Raw genomic sequence first — 18,728 nt, forward strand, 5'->3', positions numbered from 1 at the left:
GCCCAGTTAGAGTGAGTTCAAGTAGGAGTAGGAGGGGAGGAATTGTAGATAGCAATATAGAAATCAATTATTGAGTTTTGTTGTATGGGGTGGGGGTGTATGTGTGGGGATAGATGGAGTGGTTGCTAGAGGAGGATGTGAGGTTGAGGTTGGGTTTTTCTCCCCCCAAGATGAGAGATATTATAGCATCTATTTGTTTGCTGATGGATGCTCCAGTAGAAAGAGAGAAGTAAAATTGACTCAGGAGAAAGTGGGAAATTACCTGAGTAATTCCCACCTGCCTTGACTAGGCAGGTGGGGATGTAATCTGATCTGTAGGAAAGGGGTCGGCCTTAGATGGGAACACACAGATAGTTCTTCCATAATAACAGGAGAGAAAGCAGAGCATGTAGACTTAGAAGCAAGTGGGTAGCTGGTTGTAGTGGTGGGAGCATGTGGAAAGTTTATTCTGATTCACTTCTGTTTTCTCAGTGAAAAAGAAAGCAAGGACATGAACTGTGGGTGAGGCAAGGGAAGGAAAGGAAGGTTTGAGGAGAGAGAAAAAAGATGTGAACTGGTCATCTGGGAGAGTGGGAAAGTGAAGAGACCAGGGAAATGTGGTAGTATTGCCAGCAGCACTCCAGGCCCACATAAGATTGAGGATCAGACGTTAAAGTGATACTAGTCAATAGGCGTGTGTTCAGTTGTACATTTTCAGGTTCAAAATAGGTGCAGAATTGTTTTTAATCACGGTTAAAATTTTCCAGGCACCGGTGACTAAGGCAGGGAGGGAGGGACAAGAGGGTTAAGGGTATATGCTAGGGAGTGATTGTAATAATGGACCATAGTAACTAAGCAGAGTAAGGAAGGAACTAAGGGTGAGTCTCTTCCCAGAGAACCCTAGGAAAGGTGAAAGAGATTGTGTAATCTTTCTAAAAAAATAGCATGACAAATTAGAGAGTGAGGGAGACCATGACAGTTTTTTGGGGACTTTTTAGACCCAAGGATTTTGGCTCCCCATGTCTTCATATCATTGGACTTTAAGCCACCCCCTTCTTGAACAGCTTTTGAACTTTTCTGTTAAACAGTCTCTGAAGGCATACAACATTGGTTAAGAAGTAATGTTATCAGAAAGTATGTATTAAAAGCCCTTTAATCTGTGCTACTTAGTTAGATTTGTAATCAAGGACTGGCAATCTAATGTGGCTTGTACATTCTTGTCCTTGTAAGGCCCTAGCTCTAGCCTCTAAAGATACAGTTCTAAGGTGGTCCTTGATTCTACAAAGATCAGGTTTTGATTTTTTTTTTTTTAACTTAGTGATTTTTTAAAAGATCCATTATTTGGATAGAGCCCATATCTTTGCCATCCAGGAATAGCAATAGAGAAAAATGCAATCTCTGTGGGTCAAGCTGATTAGTTTTAAATGTCTGCAGACTTCTTGCTTCCTGCTTCTCAGTTCTTTCTCTGTGGTTTCTTTTTGAAGTCGTGAGCCTTGTTCTCCTGTCCATTAGCCATATCCAACTTTGATACCTGGTAGAGGCCTCAGTCTGTTTTCCATAACAGTAACCAGAGCAGTGATTCTAAAGAATGGTAAATTGGAGAATATGCTGAGATGTTTTAGTCAGAGATCTTTTGGCTCTATTTATTGTGTGACATTGGGCGGATTGCTATGATTCTCTGAGTTTGTTTCCTCATCTGCAAAACGGTATTACAAGTACTCTCAGAAGTGACTATAAAATAAAAAATATGTATGAAAGTGCTTTGCAAACTGTAGTGCTGATGAATGTCAGTTGTTTTATGCAAAGGGCTTCCAGGTATTTTCATAGACTTATCTCTATTATTAAATCATATTATGACAATATTACATAACGTTGTACTTCTGTTTCTAGATGAAATATTTGCCTTTGAAAGAGTATAGAGTCTTTGCCTTCTGAAATACCTGTGTTATTGGCCCATAGAGTTGGTTTCCTGAATTTTTCCTTTGCAGAGTAAAAAACTGCCTGTTTTTATGGAATTTTTTTTTTTTTTCCATTTTTAAAGAATCGATACCATCATGCTTTCCTCAAACTTGGGTTATCTTGGATTACAAAAGGCTACTTCCTACTCTGTCATTTGAAACAGTCTTAAAACTGGATCTGACAAAGAGCTTGAAAACTTATTGAAGATGGCAGGACCTGAATGGGATGACTGTCACTGAAGGAGGGAACTGAAAGAGCTAAACAGGTCACTCTTGGACCTGTCCTATTTTGCCAGCCCATGTTGGCTTTCCACACTGCCACCTGCCCACTGTCCAGCTGGTGTCCTTTTAAGCTTAGTGAACACTACACCTTACTCTCCTGACCCTGCCCTGAGAGAAGATACAAGCCCTCCAGGCCAAGAGAAATCTGGGTTTTAGGGAAATTTATTGAGGATGACCTGAAAGAGCTTCAATTTGGACAGGTTTGGAATGAGATCTGCTGGGAGGTGTTAAGAAGATTTATATCTAGATGTCTTTCTAATGGACACTATCTATACTTAAACAGACTTTGAAAAGAATGAAGGAGAGGTTACATTCTGACTGTTTTATGGGAATTGAAAACTAACATTTATTGCGACTACTTTGCCAGACTACTTGTGTGTGTGTGTGTGTGTGTGTGTGTGTGTGAGAGAGAGAGAGAGAGAGAGAGTACACGTATTATTCTATTACTATGTTACATATTACTATGTTACATGCTTAACTGTGGTCACTCTGTAGAAATTCCAACAATAATTCAGGAATTATTTAATTCAATAACTCAGGAACTAAACTGAGTAGTCTCTCCTATGTACTATTTAGGTAACAAGTATTTATTGAACGTGGCCTAGATACCAAAAAACACATTTTCAACTCACTGGGTTGTAAATCTTGACACATAATACTTGAGATAGTTATGAAAAGCAGTGTGGGGGTAGTGGAAAGAACAGGAATGTGTGGATTTATTTTTATTATTATTATTTATTATTAACCCTAATCTTAGACAAATAACCCGAGTCCCTGTTTCCTTGTTTGTGAAATGGGGATAAAACCACGTATTTTTTCAGGGTGATTGTAGGAATTTTAGAAGATTTAATGCATATAGTGCCCAGGATAGTACCTGGAATATATGGAGACCAATAAATGGTAGCTGCTGATAGTATTAGTTAATGCAAAGCATAAAAAAATAATACAACTAACACACATCAAAACCTATTCTGTTGATGTTTCCATGGGGGGCTTTATACCTAATCCACTGATTTGCCATTTCTTCAGATATGTTTTTGACATTACTTTCCACTTAGTGGCAAAGTTTTATCCTTTAAGGGTGAATCTGATTTTTGAAAATGGCCAAAAAGCAGAGTAACACCTAGGTATGAATATTTTGTGGTGGTAGCGTGACCTCAAAAATGGGATGAGACCATCCTGTAATGATATTAGTGGGTCTGTCTGGTAAGCTGGTTTTAAGGCAGTTCCAAAAGAGGCATTGCCACTTTTTTTGGGCAATGAGAGTATCATTGGAGAACAGATAACCTCCCAAGACAAACCTACTATATATTTTTTGGAAATCACTCATTTTAGTCTGTACTACTAAGTGCCAGAGTAAGTGACCTTGTCTGTGTATGCTGTGGGCTTGGTTTGGTAAGAACCTTGAGAAGATTGGACTTGTGTTGAAACATTAAGGATAGGTAGGATTTGGTACGGAGAGGAATGGCATTTCAGAATATTATGGGGGAGGCACAAGAGCAAAGCATTTATAATTCTGTTTATTCAGCAAACACATGCTATGCATTTGACTGAGCTTAGGGACCCAGATGAATGACATTGCTCTGACTTCAAGGAGTACACAGTATACTGAGGAAGTGGCATATATAATGATAATTGTAATACAATAAGTATAATACCATATATTACAAGGGTGAGATATGCAGTGGAAGTGCAGAATTGATGGGGACCTAATCCAGCCTAGGAATTAGAAAGGAAGAAAGGAAAAGGTGAGATCAAGCCGACTGATGTAGTAGGTTACTGCGTAAGAAGAGAAGAGGTTAATTGGGTAAGATATGATTGGGGTAGAATCTAAGGATTTGAGACTTTCTGATGCAGGATATGCAAAGCCCTTAAAAAAATTTGAGCATGTATTTTAGGAAGATAGTGGGTAAGTGGTGTGCAGAATGGATTGAGGGGTAATAGAATAGATGCAAGGAGGACATTTGGGAGACTTGCAGTAATCAGACTAAATATAACGAAGACTTGAATTAGAATTGTGGAGATGACATGGAAAAACAGCAACAAAAAATCATTAAGAAAAGGTAGTGTTCTTGACTTATTTGTTGTGGAGAATGAAAAGGGGTCACAGATTTTTTCTGAAACCTTGCTATCTGGAAGAACAGTGATGTGGTTAAAGAAGTAGGAATGAGGGGGGTGGGTGGATATGATATTCAACTTACCATGCAGAGGCCCAAAGAGCCTGGTTCTCTGGGAATGCACCAAGGCACTCAACCCCACATTTCTCAAATCCCTCTACCCTTGCCATCTCCTCATCCAAGCCTAAGCACTTTGGATTTTGATTGCAGCTCCTCCACCGCCACCACCCACGATCCGAAATGGTGCCAGGGATGCTCCCCCTCCGCCACCACCATACCGAATGCATGGGTCAGAACCCCTGAGCCGAGGAAAGCCCCCACCTCCGCCCTCAAGGACACCAGCTGGACCACCCCCTCCTCCTCCACCTCCCCTGAGGAATGGCCACAGAGATTCTATTACCACTGTCCGGTCCTTCTTGGGTGAGTAGCTGGCTGTTAAGTTCTCGTAGTTCTTGTGGTGACTTCACTGACTCCCGTGGCTTGGCCACCAGATGGCCCGTGGGGACTGGGAGTGGCTACATGGTATCATGCGTTCACAGCAGCACCACGCCTGACTTTCCCCTCAGATAGAAACTAGACCCATTACAGTGACATCCTTTCCTTATGAGAAGTTTAGGCATGGTAGCTTTGGAATAGATTGAAGTAAAAGTCAGCAGGTGTAGGGATAACTCTGTGGCCACTTTCTTGCCTCCCAAAGATCAGTATTTGTGGTTGGCTTTTAGGTCAGAGACTCTGTAAGATTATTTAGAGACAGGAATTACGTATTACATATCCTTCTAGGAAGGAGAGGTCTTTTCTGGCTCTTCAAAAACAAGCAAAACACAACACAATATTTATCCACTAATCCAAATCCTCACACTAGCTGTGTTACTTTGAGGAAGTCATTTTTACCTCTCTGGGCCTCACTTCCCTTATCTGTAAAATGAGGAGGTTAGAACAGATCAGGAGTATATCAGATTATCTTTTCCAAAGTTATATATGTTGGGGCCCCACCTAAGAGATTCTAAATTCTTGTAAGGTCTGGGATGGAGCACCAAGCAAAGTTCTCCAGAGAATACTGATATGCTCTGCTGAGGACCCCTGGAATAGATCTGTAAGGTCCCTTTCATCCTTGACACTCTGGAGTCTTTCCCCTTTGGCCTCCCATCCTGTTCCTATTAAGTGGACCAGGGTTTTTGCTTTGAAGATAATCCTTATGGTGGAAACTTCTGGAATGTGACTGAGGCACACCCATAGAAAATTTGAGCCTTTTAGAGGCGCCATGGAATGAGGCCATGAGATGACTATGCCAGCTGTGTTGCACGGCTAAATGAAGATCACCAGGGCCAAAAGGGAATCATCTGGTCAGATCTCTCACTATCTAGTAACAAATATTCCCATTTTAAGTTAATTTCTACCAATTTGTGGATTTAGTTCAGTTGGTTTCCCATGTTGACAATCTCTAAGATGACCACATTATTGAAACACAGAACTATACTCTCTGCTCCCATGCAGACAGCTGGGTTTTTTTTCTGTTTTGTGCCTGAATTTTGGTGGAAAGATTTAAAGAATCAGCTGAAGAATTCACTCCTTAATGTGAAGAGCCTCTGAGCACTTCTTCTGTACATGTCAGGCACATAGGATAATGCTGTTCCTGTCCTCAGGAACCTTGGTTTAGTGGACAAGGCAGGCCCTTAGAGTACAACAAAATGCCTGGGAGACTGGTAAAGAGAGGGTCATAAGTGGTACAGAGGTCTGTAGAATCACGAGGAAGAGTGATATTAATATTCTTTTATTTTCACAGATGATTTTGAGTCAAAGTATTCCTTCCATCCAGTAGAAGATTTTCCTGCTCCAGAAGAATATAAACACTTTCAGAGGATATATCCCAGCAAAACAAACCGAGGTGGGAAGAGTAATATTGAATGTTTTTCCATAACTGCATAGAATTTAGAATTTTTGTTTTCTTGGATGAAAATTTGCTTTTCTTCTTAGAAAAACAAACAGTAACAAAATCCAAGCCCCAGATGTTAAAGGTTAGCTTTAAAGGGGCTACCTTTCATTTCAGGAATGTTTAGGTTATTCAGGCTCCAGAGGGTGACCTCTGTGCGTGTGTGTTTTGTTTGTTTCTTTGTTTTTTTCAGTTGCCCGTGGAGCCCCACCTCTGCCACCTATTCTCAGGTGAAGCCTGACTTGTTCCTGTTCCTCAGGAAAAGGATGGATCTTCTCCTCTTCTCAGATGGTCCCTTCCATCCCCCTAAAGCCTGCATGAGCGCTCCTAAGGTGTTTCTCCAGTGCAACCAGCCCCTAGATTCCAAGCATCCTCCCAGCTCACCTCCACCTATGCATCTTGTCTCTGGACTTGGTGATTGGACTCTTTATATTGGCAGTAGGGTTTCAAGCCCTGCAACCATCCCTCCTCTAGCAAGCCCTGCTAGCCAGATGAGGAAAAAGCTTCCATGTCTCCTGCTTTCCTCTTGGAGAAAGGTGCCTTGTTGTGATGAGTTAACTCATTTGGGGGGCAGGGTAGAGAATGGTACTTCTACCTCCTCCTACCACTGTGGGAGGAATCTTGCCAGGTATATTATATTTCATCATGTATGAGGTTGGCATGACCATGACTTCTGGGGAATGGGCATTTTCAGTGAAACAACATAGGAGTTTGCAGAAAAGTGATCTGTTTTAAAGGTCTAAATGTTTGGAGGAAGGGCAAGGAAATGGGTCTGCATTATTTTTAGGGGTATTTTTGGTTTTGTCTCTCCTCCTCAGCTTCCCCCAACCTCCAGGGATAGGTTGGATATAAATACTAAATACTAACCAATTGAACTAAAAATCTAATATAAAGAGAGGGTGAAATAAACTGGGGATCCTTGTAGAGCTAGTCAGTTCTTCTATAGCAAAGGGACCAAGAGTCATTTGAATCCTCAGGATGCTGAGGCTGAGAGATGTTTTTCTTCCTCCAATCTACCATCCCCTCAAGAGAAGAGTTGCTTTTTGTGGGGGGCATCATTCATTCCTGATTCACAAACCCAAAAATCCTCCAGTGGGAGATAGGAAGATAGGGCCCAGGCCTTGGCCTTGACCTTGACCTTGAGTCCATCTCAATTTTTTTTGACCGGCACTGAAGCTCAGTGGCCCTTTCAATCCTGTCCAGAAATTTCAGCCCCTAGTAGATGTTCCAACATGTCAAAGAAGTCTTTGTTGGGCTCCAGAAGACTTTAACTAAGGCCTGCTTGTTCCAAACTTGACAGCCCATCTGACCAAGCAGGCTCTTCTTCCTTTCTTCACCAACACCTTCCCAAGATTGCAGGGGTTAGTACAGCAGAGTAGAGAAGGGTAGGGCAATGAGTTGAAGCTTATGGGGGTAAAGATCCTTCCATGCCAAGAAGCACAGATACTTTGGTGAGATGTGCCTCAGTCCAATAGAACGTTCTTGGCAGCCAGTAATACCTTATTTCTTTATCTTGCAGGATCTAGTTAAAGAACACAGAGAAAATGGAGGTTCTGTGATACTCCTAGTTATTGAGGTAGGAAATGAGCTTGAGTGATAGGACAGGGACTTCCTCTTCTCCAGCAGCAGGATGGAGCTCCTGGGCTCCACACACCAGGTGGTTTGGTTTGCTACAGCCATTGCCATGTGTAGAGTCTGCTCAAAGCTTGGCATGAGAGCAGGGAGGGCCATGGCTATTCCTTGAAATGGATGGGGAAATTAGTTAAAATTTCTCATCAGCCACATCACAGGCTTAAACTACCTTAGGGGCCTTTCTAATCCATTGGATCACAGACTAAGTATCTGTGCATAGTGTCAGGTGAAACCCCAAGTCCCAATGCTGAGTGAGGGAGGGCTCAAATTAGGTTATTTCTGTTGGGTCTGCTGTCCTCTGCCATCTTTTGGACCACATGGCTCTTGGAACAAACCATGATTAGGTCAGTTACCAAATTTTTTCTTAATCATTCTTATTTATCATTCTTATTTTCAAATCTGTTAGCAGTTATCTCCCAGAAGTATCTGTGGCATCCTGAAGTGAATAGAATGAAGAAAGAGGACATTAGTGGAGGGGAAAGGAGAGAGTACAAGAGTTGATATTGCAGCAGGGTTCCAGGGTAGATGCTGACAAGTTACTGAACTTTGACTGTGAAGTCTTCCCATTTATTTTTGAAATGGGAATTGATGATGCCTTTTGTACAATGTTATCAAAATGTGTCTTTTTTTTCCTTTACTCAAACATACAGCATAAAAGTATAAATATCAACAAGTAAAAGCCAAACTCCAGCTTTTCATTGGGGCTGATGTCTTCTTCCCCTATGATCTGCTTCCCCTTATATTCCCCAGCATTTGGACTGTGTCACATGGGTATTGATTGCATTTCATTGTCATGGCCTCGTTAAAACAAAAAAAAGGCCTGGGCCTAGATCTAGTCAGATGGGTTTTCTTCTTCAAAGCATGTTGGTGACAATATCTATTTAAATGTCTTTGCCTTATACACTATTTGGTCCCGCTGTTAACAGATTTGTTATCATGTATATTTACTATTGAAGAATGGGAATGTGATCTTCATTCTTACTGATCTATTTTGTATGTTGTAAAAAGTTTGTAATATAAGTTTAAGGTGGGCTAGCTGCAAGAGCACTAAAACGTCTCACCTTTTAAACGCCTCTTTTTATCAGCTTGTGGGAATGTTGACTCTTCAGTGGAAGATTGGGTGGTCTCATGTTGAGGCTGTTGCCCAGTCCCATTAACCTTGTCCCCTCCCAGAAGGAGGAGACATTACCAAACTAAGTATCAGGAAGCTGTGTTAAAGCCCCTGTATGGGTTTGGTTTTGTGATGTTTTTCCCTAGTGGGAAAAACTTAATAGTTAATTCTTATTGCTCTGTCTGAGAAGGGAGAGGACAGTGGCCTCCAGGTTTTTAAATGAGCTTGATCCACCTCTTCCCCTTCTTCCCTCATCATTGAACCTGGACCAAAGCACTTTGATATTCCAGGTGTGGTTTTCTGTATTATGGGGATTTGCTCCAGCTGCAAAGCCCCATCATTTCTGCAGCCTGGGCCCGAAGAGTGAGATGCGTAGGGCTACCCCTGCTGAGGGGTGCCAGGCTGCTAATCTCCAGGAATTCATCCCAGCCCTCCCAGTTGGCAAAGGCATGGGGACTAGTTGCTGGCCGTTGGCACCGGGGAAACCCCTCACCCCATGGCCTTCCAACTTGAAACCCAGATTTACCTCCAGGAAGAGGTGAGAAAAAGGTTGTAAATAGACTTGCTACAGAACAACTCAGGGTTGGGGTGTATTTTAATTCTCCTGATCACTTGAAATAATCTGTAGTCTGAGTGCATAAGTAAGTAGGGGAGAAGTATGACTCCAGGGTCCTTCCCTTCTGTGAAGTTCTTGGGGGTGTGTGGGGGGGGTGGAGTGTAGGGTACCTGAGGCCCTTTAGTGGTACTACACTGAGCTGTCTGTCCTTCTGGAAACCCAACCTACAATCAACTGCAAATCAAATTTTTCACATTCCAGTCATTGTCTTTCTTTCCCTCTTGACTCTCAGTCCCTGGCTGTGTGGTGAAGGTGGCTTTCTGCCAGCCACCTTTTAGGAATGGGAGGGGAGAGAGGTGGGTTGATACAACTCTGCCTTCAAAACACATCTCTTAAAATCTAGCAAAACTTTAACCACCTTCAAAAATGTACAAAAGAATAACTGTCTAACCGAAGGAAGAGTTTGGTTCCATTCAACTCCACGTTCATTGTGCCTTTACTTGTGTTAGATTTCTGTGCTTTTTTCCTCTTTTCCTCTTTGACACAATTAAAATCATCCTTGATAACTGCTATTTTCTTTTTTCTCTTCCTGTTTCTTACAACTTAGTGGGTTCCTCTCTAATTGTCTTAAATCTCATTCCACTAGTGGCAGAGGGGCCTAGCCATCTTTTCTCACTTCTAACCTCTGTCCTTCCCCGGGGTAACCAGCATGGAAGTCACAGTCAACACTGAATAAAAGACTACATACAATGACACGTGTGAAGAGAGTGTGTATGTGTGTGTGTGTCAGTCCGTCCATCTGTTCGTGTCTGTTTGCTTGTGAACTGATTTCTTTTTAAAAAATAATTTATTGTATGATTTATTTTGGACTTATATTCTGATTAAGGTGCTCCCTCTCCCAAATAGCATTCATTTTACCCCCTTCCCTCTATGATGTATAATCTGGTCTCAGGTTGGAGTCTTTGGTATATTTTCTTTCTTCTGGATGCTGTGCAGTTTAATTAAACTTCATTTTAAAAAAACAACAACAACACTGAAAACTGTGTACTCTTGTCTGGAATATTGCCACAAATTGTGGTGTAGAGTGGGGAGAAAATCCATTGCCTCATATTCCAGGTTAGTGTCGTGGTTTAACTCCAGGCCCCTTGAGAAAGAAGATGTACTGACTTGAGCCGATGCATCTGCAGCTTTCCGGGGTTTTCTCTCTTCCTTTCCTACTATATTTTGAAAATCACAATTCTAGTTAGCCATGCTGACCAGGTGATTCTGATAGAGTTGGACATTATTTTAGATTTGCCACTTAACACCCTTTTGCCCATAATTTCAGAGAACGCTGGAGGCCCTCTGACCTGTATACTCTCCTGGTATCCCTTATGATTCTTTCTACCTGGGTTGCATGGCAGGTTCTCAAATTGAGGAGTGGAAGAAAAGGTAAGGGCTGAGCATAGATTGTGTCTATGTTCCTGTGGGGGTAGGCTGATTTTCTTCACTGCTTTTTCAGTTGAAATCTTAGCTGGCTGTCTTGAACTTTGACTTTAAGTGTAAAAATTCAACCAGACATTGTCTGCTTACTATCGTCAGCTGACACTAAGGCTTAATGAGCTCAATTTGCACTTTCATCACTAGCAAAGGTCTTAAAATTATTTCCCATACTGATTCATAATGGGTGTGTGTATGAATCACTCTCACATAATTTAGATATAAAAACCTATGAGAAGGAGGGAGGAAGGGGAAGAAGGACCTCCTCTAAGTTTCATCCATACTTACCAGATTGGCTGAATTCCTAATTATTTGATTCATCATTGTTATGACTATGAATAATAAACTACCTATTTATTGATTTAATTGTTCCTCCTGTGACTTTAAATAGTTCTCAAATGGAGCTTGCTAAAATGACCCTCAACTTCCTAACTCTGGGCTTTCTTTGTTTTATTGGGATGGTATTCCTAGTCTGTGTGTGTGTATATGTGTGTGCATGCACACAAAAGGATGCCAGACAAGTCTTTCCAGTGTGATTTGATTCCTTCCCCACCTGTATGAGTTAGCAAGTATTAAGGACACTAGCTTGCTCACTCTAATTATTACTGAGGTACAGCTGTTTGCTGAGGTGAAGTTGCCTCTTAAGTATTTCCCTGCCTGGCCAAGCCACAGACTGCAGCTCACTAGAAGGAAGCTGCCTGTCTCTGACTTACAGAGGTCACAGAACTAAAATGTCAGCCTCAGGGTCCTGACCAGGGAATAACTATGGGGAAATGTTTCACCTCTGGTATCACTGGAACCCAGTCTGGATAGTTTTTGCACATAATTGAATTCATTCTTCACTATTACTCTTCACATATACAAAGTATATGTGAGATTTAAAGGACTACATATCTGACCACAAAATGTTTTCATGCAAAGGGTGGAGGTCCACTTGGTGGGAACGTCTTCTCCATTCCTTTATTCAGTAAACATATATTGCGTACTTAACTTTGTGCCAGGCACCTATACAATATGAAAATGAATAGGGGGGTTGCTGCGTTGCAGGATCGGTGGCTGTGACACGTTTCTATCTGCGGCAGAAGATTGCCTGCGCCGTATCTCTGAGTCGTGGAGTTGCCTGAGCAAGTGGCCGTCGGGAGCGGTTGGGAAGGCCGGAGCCTTTCGCGCCGTATCTCTGAGTCGTGGAGTTGCCTGAGCAAGTGGCCATCGGGAGCGGTTGGGAAGGCCGGAGCCTTTCGCGCCGTATCTCTGAGTCGTGGAGTTGCCTGAGCAAGTGGCCGTCGGGAGCGGTTGGGAAGGCCGGAGCCTTTCGGTGAATTCCTTCGGACTCCGGTGGGAGCTCAGCCTCATCCAGTAGCCGGTAACAAAAAGTACAGAAATAGTGGTTCATCTTCACTCAGCACCTCCCAACCAAGAACCTGGTCCATTCCAAAGAAGTAAGAATTCCTATATCAAACTCTCCTTCAAAGAACTTGGCCAGACTGAAGAATGCTGCATGGCTGTTCATTTATCCAAAATTGTGTTCCTTGAACAACAGCTGGCATTGGTAAAAGGTCTCCAGAAATCCATTTCCCAATCATAGACTCTTCTCCCAATCAAGAAGTCCTGGACCAGTAGTAACAAGCTTCTTCATAGTATAGACTAGCTTCTCCTAAACTTTTAATGTTCTTAGGAGGCGGGGCAAGATGGCAGACTGGTGAGCTGTATGTTTTAGTTACTCCTCCAGGAAAGTAGGTAAAAAGCCAGGAACTGCGTGGACTGGACACCACAGAGCAATCTGTCTTTGGGCATACTTCATACAACACTCATGAAAACGTGGAACTGCTGAGATCAGCGAAATCTGTAAGTTTTTGCGGCCAGGGGACCCGCGCCCCTCCCTGCCAGGCTCAGTCCCGGGGGAGGAGGGGCTGTCAGCTCCAGGAAGGAGAAGGGAGAATTGCAGTGGCTGCTCTTACCGGAAACTCATTCTACTGATTCAAACTCCAACCATAGATAGACTGAGGCCAGACACCAGAGACTCTGAGAGCAGCCAGCCCAGCAGAGAGGAGACAGGCATAGAAAAAAAACAACACGAAAAACTCCAAAATAAAAGCAGAGGATTTTTGGAGTTCTGGTGAACACAGAAAGGGGAAGGGCGGAGATCAGGCCTTGAGGCGCATATGCAAATCCCGAAGCAAGGCTGATCTCTCTGCCCTGGGCACCTTTCCTTAATGGCCCTGGTTGCTTTGTCTATTAGCATTTCAATAACCCATTAGATCTCTGAGGAGGGCCGGTTTTTTTTTTTCTAAAACAATTACTCTAAGAAGCTCAATACAGAAAGCTTCAAAGAATTGAAATTTGAGCACGTCAAGTCAAGAGCAGAACTAAGAGAGCTCTGAGACAAAAGGCAATAATCCAGTGGCTGAGAAAATTCACTAAACAACACAACTTCCCAAGAAAAGGGGGGTGTCCGCTCACAGCCACCATCCTGGTGGACAGGAAACACTCCTGCCCATCGCCAGCCCCATAGCCCAGAACTGCCCCAGACAACCCAGTGTGACGGAAGTGCTTCAAATAACAGACACACACCACAAAACTGGGCGTGGACATTAGCCTTCCCTGCAACCTCAGCTGAATGTCCCAGAGCTGGGAAGGGGGAGCAGTGTGAATTAACAGAGCCCCATACAGCCATCATTTGAGCAGACTGAGAGCCTCCCAACACAGCCCAGCAGCCCAGAACTGCCCTGGGGGGACGGCACTCACCTGTGACATAGCACAGTCATCCCTCAACAGAGGACCCGGGGTGCACAGCCTGGAAGAGGGGCCCACTTGCAAGTCTCAGGAGCCATACGCCAATACCAAAGACTTGTGGGTCAGTGGCAGAGACAAACTGTGGCAGGACTGAACTGAAGGATTAGACTATTGCAGTAGCTTTAAAACTCTAGGATCATCAGGGAGATTTGATTGTTAGGGCCACCCCCCCTCCCCGACTGCCCAGAAACACGCCCCACATACAGGGCAGGCAACACCAACTACACACGCAAGCTTGGGACACCAATTGGGCCCCACAAGACTCACTCCCCCACTCACCAAAAAGGCTAAGCAGGGGAGATCTGGCTTGTGGAGAACAGGTGGCTCGTGGACGCCACCTGCTGGTTAGTTAGAGAAAGTGTACTCCACGAAGCTGTAGATCTGATAAATTAGAGATAAGAACTTCAACTGGTCTACAAACCCTAAAAGAACCCTATCAAGGTCAGCAAATGCCACGAGGCCAAAAACAACAGAAAATTATAAAGCATATGAAAAAACCAGACGATATGGATAACCCAAGCCCAAGCACCCAAATCAAAAGACCAGAAGAGACACACCTAGAGCAGCTACTCAAAGAACTAAAGATGAACAATGAGACCCTAGTACGGGATATGAAGGAAATCAAGAAGACCCTAGAAGAGCATAAAGAAGACATTGCAAGACTAAATAAAAAAATGGATGATCTTATGGAAATTAAAGAAACTGTTGACCAAATTAAAAAGATTCTGGACACTCATAGTACAAGACTAGAGGAAGTTGAACAACGAATCAGTGACCTGGAAGATGACAGAATGGAAAATGAAAACATAAAAGAAAGAATGGGGAAAAAAAATTGAAAAACTCGAAATGGACCTCAGGGATATGATAGATAATATGAAACGTCCGAATATAAGACTCATTGGTGTCCCAGAAGGGGAAGAAAAGGGTAAAGGTCTAGGAAGAGTATTCAAAGAAATTGTTGGGGAAAACTTCCCAAATCTTCTAAACAACATAAATACACAAATCATAAATGCTCAGCGAACTCCAAATAGAATAAATCCAAAAAAACCCACTCCGAGACATATACTGATCACACTGTCAAACATAGAAGAGAAGGAGCAAGTTCTGAAAGCAGCAAGAGAAAAGCAATTCACCACATACAAAGGAAACAGCATAAGACTAAGTAGTGACTACTCAGCAGCCACCATGGAGGCGAGAAGGCAGTGGCACGATATATTTAAAATTCTGAGTGAGAGGAATTTCCAGCCAAGAATACTTTATCCAGCAAAGCTCTCCTTCAAATTTGAGGGAGAGCTTAAATTTTTCACAGACAAACAAATGCTGAGAGAATTTGCTAACAAGAGACCTGCCCTACTGGAGATACTAAAGGGAGCCCTACAGACAGAGAAACAAAGACAGGACAGAGAGACTTGGAGAAAGGTTCAGTACTAAAGAGATTCGGTATGGGTACAATAAAGGATATTAATAGAGAGAGGGAAAAATATGGCAAACATAATCCAAAGGATAAGATGGCCGATTCAAGAAATGCCTTCACGGTTTTAACGTTGAATGTAAATGGATTAAACTCCCCAATTAAAAGATATAGATTAGCAGAATGGATCAAAAAAAATGAACCATCAATATGTTGCATACAAGAGACTCATCTTAGACACAGGGACACAAAGAAACTGAAAGTGAAAGGATGGAAAAAAATATTTCATGCAAGCTACAGCCAAAAGAAAGCAGGTGTAGCAATATTAATCTCAGATAAAATAGACTTCAAATGCAGGGATGTTTTGAGAGACAAAGAAGGCCACTACATACTAATAAAAGGGGCAATTCAGCAAGAAGAAATAACAATCGTAAATGTCTATGCACCCAATCAAGGTGCCACAAAATACATGAGAGAAACATTGGCAAAACTAAAGGAAGCAATTGATGTTTCCACAATAATTGTGGGAGACTTCAACACATCACTCTCTCCTATAGATAGATCAACCAGACAGAAGACCAATAAGGAAATTGAAAACCTAAACAATCTGATAAATGAATTAGATTTAACAGACATCTACAGGACATTACATCCCAAATCACCAGGATACACATACTTTTCTAGTGCTCACGGAACTTTCTCCAGAATAGATCATATGCTGGGACATAAAACAAGCCTCAATAAATTTAAAAAGATTGAAATTATTCAAAGCACATTCTCTGACCACAATGGAATACAATTAGAAGTCAATAACCATCAGAGACTTAGAAAATTCACAAATACCTGGAGGTTAAACAACACACTCCTAAACAATCAGTGGGTTAAAGAAGAAATAGCAAGAGAAATTGCTAAATATATAGAGACGAATGAAAATGAGAACACAACATACCAAAACCTATGGGATGCAGCAAAAGCAGTGCTAAGGGGGAAATTTATAGCACTAAACGCATATATTAAAAAGGAAGAAAGAGCCAAAATCAAAGAACTAATGGATCAACTGAAGAAGCTAGAAAATGAACAGCAAACCAATCCTAAACCAAGTAGAAGAAAAGAAATAACAAGGATTAAAGCAGAAATAAATGACATAGAGAACAAAAAAAACAATAGAAAGGATAAATATCACCAAAAGTTGGTTCTTTGAGAAGATCAACAAGATTGACAAGCCCCTAGCTAGACTGACAAAATCAAAAAGAGAGAAGACCCATATAAACAAAATAATGAATGAAAAAGGTGACATAACTGCAGATCCTGAAGAAATTAAAAAAATTATAAGAGGATATTATGAACAACTGTATGGCAACAAACTGGATAATGTAGAAGAAATGGACAATTTCCTGGAAACATATGAACAACCTAGACTGACCAGAGAAGAAATAGAAGACCTCAACCAACCCATCACAAGCAAAGAGATCCAATCAGTCATCAAAAATCTTCCCACAAATAAATGCCCAGGGCCAGATGGCTTCACAGGGGAATTCTACCAAACTTTCCAGAAAGAACTGACACCAATCTTACTCAAACTCTTCCAAAACATTGAAAAAAATGGAACACTACCTAACTCATTTTATGAAGCTAACATCAATCTAATACCAAAACCAGGCAAAGATGCTACAAAAAAGGAAAACTACCGGCCAATCTCCAAAAAAAAAAAAAAAAAAAAAAAAAAAAAAAAAAAAAAAAAAAGAAAATGAATAGGACATGCAGTGTTTGTCCCTAGAGAGCTCATAATCCAGTAGAATATTCCAGGACAGCCACCTAAAGAAACCTATGCAGCCAAAAAAAAAAAAAAAGGAAAAGAAAAGAAGGAAAAAACCTATGGGAGTGGCTAGGGAAGGAGAATGATGAGTCGCATTCCAAAGGAACACATCATGAATAAAGGCATAGAAGTGAGAAACAGTAGGGAGCATACACATGATGGAGTACCAGAAATGGAAAGCTTCAAGTAGGTAAGCTTTCAATCCTGACACTGTGATTCTCTGCCCTTTTCCACAGTGTTCATTTATTCCTATAGGCTTCTCTTAGACCAGTGCTGTATTTCCTGGTGTTTTCATAGGCTCCAATATGCACACTGAGTACTCACTCTGCTCCTTCTATCCTACTGTAACTGAGATAATTTGTACTCCACCATCCCTTAGAACTGGCTGGGCACAACTTAACCATTTTAGGTTTTTAAGGAGAGTTTTTAGGTGCCCAGGTCATAAAATAAATATGAACCAGTGAAGGTTACTTCGTGGTTTCTGTTGCCTTATTATGACATATACTAAAACCTCTATCCCATGTTAGCACTTTTTAATTCACGGCAGGCTACTCTTCACTCTTGTAGCTTGCAGCTGCTGGAAATCCTCTGAGAGAGTCACTTTATAGTGTTTGTCTAATCCTCCTACTGTGATTAAATAAATGGTCAAGAATTTGATCTCCTGTCAGACTTCCTGGGTTCAGATTCCAGCTCCTCTACTTAACTAGTGGGTGACCTTTCACAAGTTTACTCAACCCACTCTACTTCAGTTTCCTCATTTGTAAAATGGAAATAATAACCAACTTCGTGCGGGTGCTTGTGAAGATTAATAAAGTGATAAAGGTAACACTGAGTCCAGTCCCTGGCATACACTTACATACTCAATATTGGCTCTTATCTCCTACATGAACTACTTGCAAATAACTGACAATTGTAATATTGTTACTTACATAATTTTTGGCTTTAGAAGACTATTACATTTGATATTGAAGGATATAAGATAATTTGCCCTCACCTAGAATTGGATTCTGGCGTTTAAAGGAACCCCAGGCTTACATGGGGTATTAACTTTGGAAGCTGGCCTGTAAATTACTCTTTAATTTATATTTTTAATTGAAAACTCAGCTTGCCCTTTGCTGTCTTCCCTGCCCTGAAATCCTATTGTTTGGCCATTAAAAAAATTTTTTTTATTAAATTAAAGGACCATAATTCTCTCCTCTCCCCACAATGCATGAATTAAGGAGATTAATAATATGCACAGAATATAATAGTTATTACCTTGAACATGTACAAGCAAAGGTCTAGTCCTGTTTTTCACTTCTGGGAGTTTAATTCTTCATGTATGTGTAGAACGTTACAAAAATCATTGGTTTGGGGGTCAGGAAATCCGAGTCCTAGGCCCTTCACTGCCACCAAGATGCTACGATCGGTCTTGACCCTCTGCGCATTTGCTTTGTGCCTTGCGCAGTTGAGAAGTAAGCGCCTGGCACACGGCCGGTCAATAAATGGTAGGTATTACGTAGTAGCTCTCTGAAAAACAAACCCATTCTGATAAAGAAAATGGTTACACTGGGCAGTGACAAACTGCAACCATATCTTTTACACCTCCCACCGAAAGAAGGACGCAGAAACGTCAAGTTACACGAGGCAAACACTACACCTCCCAGCAGGCTTTGCAGCGTGGC

General features: G+C 41.7%; 1 protein-coding gene across 3 annotated transcripts in view; it reads left to right on the forward strand.

The window, feature by feature from the left end:
• Positions 1–11,418, forward strand: part of WIPF2 (WAS/WASL interacting protein family member 2) — a 53,356-nt gene extending 41,938 nt beyond the window's left edge. For all 3 annotated transcript variants that reach the window (XM_037809168.1, XM_037809167.1, XM_037809166.1), the window contains 3 exons: positions 4,547–4,756; positions 6,120–6,221; positions 6,460–11,418. In XM_037809168.1, the coding sequence (XP_037665096.1) occupies positions 4,547–4,756; positions 6,120–6,221; positions 6,460–6,500 (353 nt within the window). In that variant the 3' untranslated portion in view covers positions 6,501–11,418. The remainder of the gene's footprint in view (positions 1–4,546; positions 4,757–6,119; positions 6,222–6,459) is intronic.
• Positions 11,419–18,728: the final 7,310 nt, after the last annotated feature.

This window comes from Choloepus didactylus, chromosome 18, assembly GCF_015220235.1.
Source record: "Choloepus didactylus isolate mChoDid1 chromosome 18, mChoDid1.pri, whole genome shotgun sequence".
NCBI lineage: Eukaryota > Metazoa > Chordata > Mammalia > Pilosa > Megalonychidae > Choloepus > Choloepus didactylus.